Genomic DNA, 10,733 nt, shown 5'->3' on the forward strand with positions numbered 1-10,733 from the left:
ATAATATTATAAAATCCAAACAACTAGGGTCAAAATTTTATTCTGTTAGTAACAGCGTCGCTTGTCCGTCTGTCCGACCCGTTAATAAATACATATAAATATATTATACATATAATAGGTATAAATATAAATATACATATGAAACATATATCTTAATCTTGAGAAAAATCAATCTTTGATGGATCCTGAGCAGTTCTTCATATGCTAGTGTGGAGTAGAGAGACGAAGGCTACTCCGGTGGTCGACTAGTCTCTTCTCTACAGTTCGGCTTATATATTATATGTTAATATATATATATATATATATATTGTATAATATTATATTATATTGTATTTGTTGTAGTGATTATATTATGTTGTAGTGAAGTATGTTATCAATGTAAATAAATATAAATATTTATTCAGAAATAAAAATTATTTTGACTTGAAGAATTATTTTTTGAAAGAATTTTTAATGTAAATACATAAAAATTTATAATAATAATATTTAAAAATAATTTTAAATATAAATACTCAAAATTTACCTGTCTAGTAGCGAGAAAATTTAGCGACCGTTCGCCACCTATCGGAATTTTTCAGAACTATTTTTAATAAAAAAATTATATAGAGATAGATGACGATATCCTTCAATAAAAAATTATTTAAATAATTAAAAAATGCCTCTAGCCGATGCTTAAAAAAAATTCCAAACTCAGAAGTTGCGTCTCATAATATAATAATATTTAATCCCCGATAATCGTCACCAGAGTGAGGCTCGTCATCTACAATATATATATAATCTATACGATACATAATATATAACAGTAAGAGGGTCATAGTATAACTCAAAAGGTATACACTACAATATAAAATTAATACTAGCATTGGATAGAGCCGAAGGAAGATACATGATCGTATATAAGAGATTAACTTATATGTTAAACTTAAATCCTGTTTTTGACGTATCGTATTTCTGACAAAAAAGCCACACCACCGTATTATGGGTAAGTCGAGGTGAGGTGAGCTATAGTTTTTTAATTTTTAATTTTTAATAACTGCTTATAGATAACACGTGATACTTAAGGAACTTCTCATATTATTATCTACAACATAGCGAGCTATCTGCTATCTCTCTCTCACTCTCTCTCTTTTTACGCTCCGACAAGCCATAAATTAGCAAACAACTGGGTTATTGCTAAATTCCTCCACACATTATATTATTTACCGCAATCGGACTTTTAGATAAATTTTTCACCGCTTCTGACACTCGACAAATCGAAAAGTACTTATCACTCTTATTGGGTGTGTCGCAACACAAGGTGCTCGTTCACTTTATTACACATAAAAAAAAAAAAAAAAAAAAAAAAAAAAAAGTTCGAGAATAAATTTTTAGAAGAAAATTTTCCGTGGATTTATGGAGATGTTATTTCATAAGCATGTGACATAAGATAGTTATTTATAATTGAGCACTTATCACTTAGACTGAAAAATGAAGTCTGACTTTAATGGAGCTGGTCTAGCCTCATGAGCAAGCGCTTGAAATTAAGCGATTTCCGGCTTGAGATAGGAGATACTACCTAATAATTGCCGAGTACCGCAAACGAGTTACATCCATATCCCCTTCCTCTGTTTCTATTCCTCGTTTTCTTCTTATGAATCCTCTGTCGTCTATTACGGGTTAGTTTACGTCTCTAATAGCTGCTATTATGCCTTCAAAAATATATGGACTGGAACACACGTCGTTTATTTTTGGTTTAAATTTATTAGGTTCAATGTCTATTTGTTTTGAAATTTTTTTTTTCGAAATTTTAAAATTGCATAATTAATTAAAATTTATTTTAATTAATTAAAAGGATAAGAAATATAAATAAAATTGATGACTTTATTTGTAGAAAATTTAATTTAAAAAAAAAATGGACCATAATTTGAAAAATTGAACCCAGAATTTAGATTTTAAAATTCCACAAATAAATTTGCTAGTGAGACTAGAATAAAAATTTTTCTAAAACTTAAAAGCGTCTCAGTAAAATAACTTAAAATAAAATCCGCGAGTAAGCCTCAATAAAACGAATGAATGAATAAATAAAAATGATAATAACAATAATTAAACACAAAACAGCATGTGTGGTTATCGGCGATTAGCCATTCACGTCGTATCCACGTTGTCGCATTCCGGGGAGCCATAAAGAAAAAAAATAATAAAAATATCTATATAACTTGTGACGTACCGATAAGTTAATATTATGTTTCTGCATCGTTATGCTGCCACGCAAGCCTCCATGCGTTTCCATATTCCAACATACAGTATTATATATTTATACATAAATATACATATGTTGTAAAGTTCCAGCGCTTAATGCGATTCTCAAAGTTAAGATATTTCGTCGGGCATCGCGATAATGTGACAGGGTGCCCGGCTTGACCTCCCTTAAAATAAATTCCTAGCTCTTTGTCCGCCGTTAGAGAATCATTCGCGTCATCTCTCATCCAACATATTTTCCACTTAAACTTTTTTTTTTTTTTTTTTTTCAAACACCACTTTAAATTATTTTTATTAACTTTCATTGTGAGCCCGCTAAGATCTCTTAATAATATTTTCTGGCTCAAGAATCCAATCTCCATAAAACTGCTACCGTAGACAGTTTAATCGACTCAAACATTTCGCCTTTTTACACTCTTACTAATATTGTTTATTTATTAATTACTAGCAGAAATTTCTCGCAGTAACAAAAATTCAACTGTAATTTTAAGTATTAAATTTTTTAATTTAATTTTAATAATAATTTTTTAAATATTGACTTTTCCAAAAATATAAGCTCATCCCGATGTTACACTCATCGAGAGCTTTCATTTGAGTACCCACATGCATTTTCGTATATTTTTCATATATACATATATATATAAATATATAAAATATATGAAAAATTGATGTGGGTACTTAAATGAAAGTTCTTGATGAGTATAACATCGGGATGAGCTTATATCTTTAAAAATGTGAATATTTAACAAGATAAAAGGTAATTTCTTAAAAATTGCTAGCTGTAGAATAAAAAAAAAAAATATTAATTTTTTTTTTTTTTTTTTTTAAGTATTTAAAATTACTTTCTATCAAATTAAAAAAATAATTTATGTTAATTTAAAAGAATCTTTATCCTTCAGCCAGAGTATAAATAATAAGTCATAAAAAGCTTTGTACTAATTTTAAAAATTTCCCAAAAATTAATACTTATTATTATTGGAATAAAAAATAACAAAATGACGTGTAAATAAATTTGTACAGTATCTACGATAGTTTAAATTGTGTGTGGCTGTAGTACAAATATTTTCGTCCGGGTGGGTTAAGAAATTAATGTTGCCCGCTTAATTGGAGCCACTGCTTGCCGTTTGTGTGGCCGTAGCGGTGCTCAGCCGCGGACTTGCTTAATATCCGTGTACCCTCATGCACTCGACACTCTACACTCGAGAACTTAAATAAAAATTAACAGTTCTTAAGCCGCGTTATCAATTACGAAAAAAGGCCATAAATAATAACAATAATTACCGAAAAATAAATCAATTGAAAAAATTTGCATGGTTGTCAGAGTAAAAATAAATAATTACCGACCTTTCTTTTAGCCCGAAAAATCTTTTGTCAAAAATTGGACTTTTATTCTCAAAATGGTGAATAATAATAATAATTATAACAATAAAAGTAAGAGTAAGAGAAGCCGAAGAGAAAATGTCAGCCCCCCGGGGCCCAGCAGCCTCGTTGTGGTTTTAGTCCGGATAATTGCTCTTTGACACGCAAATAATTCTAAATATTGAATAAAAACTAAGTATTGTATCAATATACAAAATATTTTTTTTAATTTATAATTTAATTATCGATATATCGAAAATGTATAATTACAATAATTACATGCTGGAGGATGAAGAAAAATTCTGACTTTCGAATTCCGGCCCAGAAAAATTGATTTTTTTTTTTTTTTTTTTTTTTTTTTTTGCATTGGAACAACATATGGCAAGTTCAGTAGCTTAGCTTGCAAGGTCTGCTGTGTGCTGTGTATGTATGTGTTATGAGCATGATGAGTCTGACAACTTGTTAAACCTATCAACAAACTCACGCGAACTATTATTATAGATATATCATTATTAAACTATAATATAGAGAGCATCGGCTTTAACATGATAAATATCCATCGATATAAGACAGCTTAATTATTATTATTATTATATTGGTGATTTGTAAAAGAAAATTTATTGATGCAAGTGAATAGAGGATTTTTATTTTACGATTTTTAGAGAAGTATAATAAAAAATTTTGATAGTTTTATTATAGATAAAATTTAACTTAGTAAATATTTGAAAATATGCCTTAGAAAAAATTTTATAACAGTCAAAAGTTGAAGAAAATTTGATTATCTTTCCAATGATACTTCTTCAAACTAAATTACACCAGCAATTCCCAAAAATCTCTAAAATTTCCTAAAAACGACTCTCCAATCTCAAATATCCCAATCAAACCTCTTGCCAGCAGATCTCTTAATTCCGATCACCCTCACACACTCACCATCTCTGTCTCAGCTCGCTATCTGCAAAGTTAAAATATTTAAATTAAATATTTATACTTGGCGCTAATTTTATTCAGGCCTGACATGGCCCGACATTCGTTCAGATTTTGGGGCCACCCGATATGGGAATGGCTGTTATATCCCAAGTGATTGCGAATTCCTATTCCCGAATCCCAAAAAACCGAGGTGGAAATTGAGCTATTAATTAGAGTATTAATATATTAAAATGAACTTGGTATAATGAATCAGAGCCATAATGAATCTACGCAGTAGATCTTGTACTTCTGGACTACTGGTCTTTGTAATCACGGCTTGGATCATCTCGATCATGATAATAATTGTCGGATCGGAGCCAAGCGGCTAATCGAGTCCATTAGTTCGGATTCTATTCATAAGTTTCACAAGATACATAATATATAATATAGAGATTCAGCTAGTGATTATCAAAATTTCGGGTAACGGTCCTGTCCCCAGAATCCGTCCAGTCCAGCTGACTGGACCGTTTTGTACTGATTATACAAAACTTAGTGTCCTTTTGGTATTAGAGAGAGCATTGTAGAGAACAGAGAATAGCGACTGGCTACTAGCGGGAGCAGAAAGGAATAATAACTTCTACTTCTACTTTTACTCCTGGTAAGCAAATGTCTCGGATATAATACACCAGATAGCAGCCAGGGTGGTCGCCTCGAAGATCATTTTTAATTGGGCGGTGGGCAGGACAGAATTGAGATTTATGAAGTAAATTCATTGTTTCGTCAACGGGACCACCGACTGTGAACACTGATACCAAGTATGTACGAATCATCCCGAGTTATTGCTTGAATTACTTACTTCAGAGCTGATATGGAGAAGCTCTGACTTATTGGGTGATGTCTGCTGCCTCATGTGTAATCATGATACTGGCTAATAAGCCTATCACCGTTATTATTATGTTGTCATTCATAACGCTACTCAAATCACAATTTTTTAATGTCTCGGAGGGCTACAATGACAATCGCAAACTGGAATTTAGATTAAGACTATTTTTAGAACCGTATTTTAATATCTCATTGCAGAAATATGATGAGGAAATTTGAGAATTTTAATTGGAAATTTTTTTTTTTTGCACAGGGAAATTTTGGAAAAATTTTTTGAGAATCAAAAAGTGTAGAAAATTTAATACTCTATCCAATAATGTCATATTTAATCCAATTATGTTTAAAATTAACTGAGTTATCGCCAAAATCAAAAATATATTGATCAAAAATCATGATAATTTTATTATAGATAGAATTTTAAGTATAACTTTGTAAATATTGGGCTTGGAAAAAATTTATAAGAGTCAAAAGTTGTAGAAAATTTGATCTTCTTTCCAATAATGTCATATTTGATCCAATTATGTTGAAAATTAGCTAAGTTATCATTAAAATCAAAAATATCGTGATAAAAAATTATGACAGCTCCATTAGAAAAATTTTATAAAATTTAAAAGTGGTAGAGAATTGAATTTTCTTCAAAAAAAATATCCCATTATACCCAATAATCTCAAAAATTCTCAAAATTATCAGCAAATTCAATAGTACAGTATGCAAATACTATTTTTATGGAGTATTTAATTATTTTAACTGTGATCCTTATTATTATCAACTACAATCAATTAATCACAAACCCCCCCCAGTCATTAATAATCAGAAACCTGCGGGTATGCAGAAGTGTACTACTTATCAATTGCAATAAATAAAAATGTTCAAAAAATAATATCAGGTGCAATTTGTCCCGAGTAAAATAAATTTTTTCCGACCGTTACCTTTCACCCGTATGATATTAGCTCTATTCGCCTAAACAATAATTCAAGAATTAAATACCACGTGTTTTCCCAACGGAAGGAAGTTTAAATGTTTATTTATCCAACACGCGGATCAAGAGCTTGTAATAATAAAGCATCTTGAAGTATTTATTTATTATTTAACGTCAACTCGGTATGTAAACTTCCCTGCGATTAATTTAAATCGACAATTTAAATATAAAAAATATATTTTTATATTTAAATATGACATTATAAATCTATTGAATGGATAGGCGAGTTTGAGTAATCGATAGGCTGGTCGATGGTCAAAAAAAAATATTCCGAGATCGGAGGTCGGGTCGGGGTCAGGCTAATGAACTAATGAACTGCCCAGGCGTCATTCGACCGTGCGAATCATTTAGCTCGTTTATTTTTAAAATGTTGTATTAGTTATTTTTAGCCGGATGGATCATGGATCATGGATCATGGATCTTTTGGTTTCTGTTCGCTTTGTTTGGCTTTTTTCCGGCGATTCGCTCTAGAGACCGGTGATTAGCAAGGAGACTCTGCCAGCACTAAACGGGAATTCAATTTATACTTTTATGAGTTGTTTCTACGCCTCTAATAGGCTAATAAAGGCCGCTTTGATCAGCCAAACTCCACCGCTCATTTTTACCTCATAATAATCATTATAGCTTATAGCTGGCCCTCCACCCAAAAATAAACTTATAAATGTCTCTGTTAATTCAATAATTAAACACGGCCCGGATTTTATTTTCCTAAAACTTTGCTAATTAATTGGACCTTATTTTAGTTAATTACTTTTCAGAGATTTTATTATTATTATTATTATTATTATTATTATTATTATTTTTTTTTTTTTTTTTTTTTTTTAAGGTAATTAATTAATTAATCCTAAACCTAATCTAGGAAAAAAATATTTTTTTTTGAGATCAACCCAAAAATTTTTAATTTTATTTATTATAATGTTGGTTTTGTATTAATAAAATTTTTTTTGTTCCAGGACGAAGTAAGTACAATAACTCAATTGCTCAAATTATGGATCAACTCAATGATTTCTACAAATCATTTTTGGCTAAGTTTTATTTAAATATAATTTTTAATTTTTAGTTTTCGATTTGTTTGAAAATAAATTCTTGTTAACAAAGGTGAATTTTTTTACTTTATTAAAAAATAAAGTCTAATCATTAAAAAAAAATTAATTTCCAATTTAAAAAAAAAAAAAGAGATTTTTTAATTTGTTCAAAGAAAATTAGTTTTTAATTTTTCTGTTAAAGTCAATCTTAATTTCTCCAAAACAATTGATTTGTTCGGTTCAAAAAATTTTTTTTTGAATCTTACTTCAAGATTTATCTACAAATTCTTCTTAAATTTGGATTTTTGATTTTTTCCATCAAAATTCACCTACAATTCCTTAAAAAAATTAATTTTTGACATATTCAAAAAAAATAATCTTTTGATTTGTTCAAAAAATTAACTTTTGGTTTGTTTCATTAATTTTTCCATTACAATTCCATCTTTAATCCTTAAAAAAGTAAATTTTTGGCATTTAAAAAAATTAGAACTTTTGATTCGTCCAAAAAATGAATTTTTGATTTTTCCAAAAAACTCAATTTTTAATTATTTCAAGACAACTAGATTTTTCTCTAAAGTAAAATTTAAAAATTTTTCAAAGTAATTTGTCACTCGTGACGTAGTTACGTCTAACTTAGTAATGAAATTAGTGGTCGGAGACGAGATGAGACGTAAAGTAATAACAATAGTACCAGTAATAGCAAATGCAGTCGACTAGAGTGGTAGAGTCTAGAGTCTTTGGTATGCAAGATCCGTCAGTCGTTAGAAAGCAACGGACAAACGTCTTGACGTTATTGGTTTCGAGGCACCCTTCCTCGCGTTGGGTTTCCAATCTTCGAGACTGAGACGGCTTAAATTCTGAGCTGGGGTGCGTAACTCCAGTAATTATCCTCAACTTGTTCCCGCTCATTACATACATTTATACATTCATACATTTGTTTGTTTGCGATCGGTATAAACAAGTTAAAAATTTGCCAGCTTTTCACTCTCCGGTATATTGATTTGACCTCAGCTCAAAATGGTGTCTGAAGAAATGGATAAGTGTCAGGCGGTCATTAATCATTCCTTACACATAACTTTTATATATATATATATATATATATATATATATATATATATATATATATATATATATATATATATATATACACTAGTTATAAGTATTATTAAGTGGGTATTGCTTGTTTATGCCCACGATCTGTCAAGACAATATTTAAATCCTTATAAAGATTCACTTTATACACTTTATACGTCTCAGGCTCATGAATGATAATAATGATAAGATATATTTGGCCTTTTACTGGCTACGTTTTTTTGACGAATTAATTTATCATTTAGAGGGGCGTGAATTGAGGTAGGAAGTGCGAAAGTGGACGGCGGATTGACAAATAAATTAGCTTTCATTTTTATTTTTGTCAAAATTGATCAAATTGAGAGTTTATTTTATTATACTTACATTTTTGAAAATTACTTTGGAAATATTCGACCCTAAAATTTTATAAGAGTCAAAAGTTGTAGAAAATTCCATCCTGTTTCCAATAATGTCATATTTAATCCAATTATGTTGAAAATTAGCTGAGTTTTTGGTGAAATCAAAAATATAATGATTAAAAATTATGATAGTTTTACTATAGACAGAATTTTGGTTATAACTTTGTGAATTTTGGGCTTAAAAAAATTTTGAAAGAATAAAAAATTGTAAAAAATTTGATCTTCTTTCCAATGACACCGTATTTGATCCAATTTGTCCAAAATTATCTGAGTTATGGCTGAAATAAAAAATGTAATGATCAAAAATCGTAATAGTTAGTATCATTATAGCTAGAATTTTGTAAATATTGGGCTTAGAAAAAATTTGTGATAGCCATCATTTTAAAAATTCTCTAAATTATCATAAAAAAACCAAAAATCCATCAAATTTTTTTCAAAAATCCCAATTTTACATCTCAAAAATTAAATTATAAAATTTTTTCTCCACCTTCTAACCCAAAAACCCTAATTTAATTTTCTCCAGGTCCGCGAACAAGAAGAGTGAAAAGAACAAACGAAGTCCGACCCACGGGGAACACTCCCGAGGAAAAGCGACCGCGAACGGCCTTCAGCGGGGAGCAGTTGGCGAGGCTGAAGCGGGAGTTCGCGGAGAACCGGTACCTTACCGAGCGTAGACGCCAGCAGCTCTCCCGCGACCTGGGGCTCAACGAAGCGCAGATAAAAATCTGGTTCCAGAACAAGCGCGCGAAAATCAAAAAGGCCAGCGGCCAGAAGAACCCCCTCGCGCTCCAGCTGATGGCCCAGGGGCTCTACAATCACTCGACCGTTCCTCTCAGCAAGGAGGAAGAGGAACAGGCCGCCGAGCTCCAGGCCAAGTGACTATAAGTCCTTTAATTAATTTTTTATTATTAATTATTAATTTTAAGTGTCACATGTACAAATTTTTCCGTTTTGGTAATTTTAAATTTTAAATTATTGTTTTAATTAATTTCTGTATTTATTAATTAATTAATTAATTAATTATTATTGTGTATAGTTGAAAGTACAAGTACATGCGCTTCCCCGAAAATTTTAAATTATTTAAAAATTAATTAAACCGATAAATAATTAATTAAATTATCACGTGCCATTTTTTTTTCCATCTTTTTACAGATATTAATTAATAAATTTATTTTTATTAATTTTTTCTGTTATTATTATTTTTATTATTATTATTGAAAAATATGTAAAATAAATTGATAGAGATTGCAGAGTGTGCAATAGAGATTAAATTTAAAGAAATGTTAATTATAATTATTAAAATGGTAAATATGAAAATATAAATATATATATTGAGAAATGAATGAATGAATGTAAATGTGATCCAAATGAAAATTACCGACTTGTAAATACCCGATAGTTTTTAAGTGTTACCTATAGACTGTTTGAAGACAAAAATAATAATAAAATTATTGGTATAAAAATTGAGTAAATTTTACGTTATTATTTATTTTATGCCTTGGGTCTATATATTCGAATAAATTTATTTAATCAACTGTAAATTATGAATTATGAATTATAAATTTTGAGTTATTTAATTTAAAAAAAAAAAACAAGTTATTTAATGTGTTGGACAACCATTTGTATGTAAGATTATTTAACATATATAAATTAAATTAATTATTCCCAAGATTTATTTGGTAATTTTTTTTTTTTGTATTTATTTAATCCTTATACATATTTTTATTTATAAAATTTTTACAGTTAGTGTATTTAATATTTAATTTTTATTATTATCATTAATCTAATATTTTTAATAATAATAAATGTTTTTTTTAAATTAAAAAAAATTTTTGATAGCAATTTCTCTATAAA

General features: G+C 29.1%; 1 protein-coding gene across 1 annotated transcript; it reads left to right on the forward strand.

The window, feature by feature from the left end:
• Positions 1 to 978: 978 nt before the first annotated feature.
• LOC141536385 (homeobox protein E60) lies at positions 979 to 10,428 on the forward strand. The gene is made up of 3 exons (XM_074256864.1): positions 979 to 982; positions 7,318 to 7,323; positions 9,403 to 10,428. Exons 1-3 carry the CDS (start codon positions 979 to 981, stop codon positions 9,756 to 9,758), a joined length of 366 nt encoding a protein of 121 aa, XP_074112965.1. The 3' UTR covers positions 9,759 to 10,428.
• Positions 10,429 to 10,733: the final 305 nt, after the last annotated feature.

Source organism: Cotesia typhae, unplaced genomic scaffold (assembly GCF_013202065.1).
Source record: "Cotesia typhae breed Kobodo isofemale line unplaced genomic scaffold, CoteBio_Ctyphae scaffold_152, whole genome shotgun sequence".
NCBI classification, from domain to species: domain Eukaryota; kingdom Metazoa; phylum Arthropoda; class Insecta; order Hymenoptera; family Braconidae; genus Cotesia; species Cotesia typhae.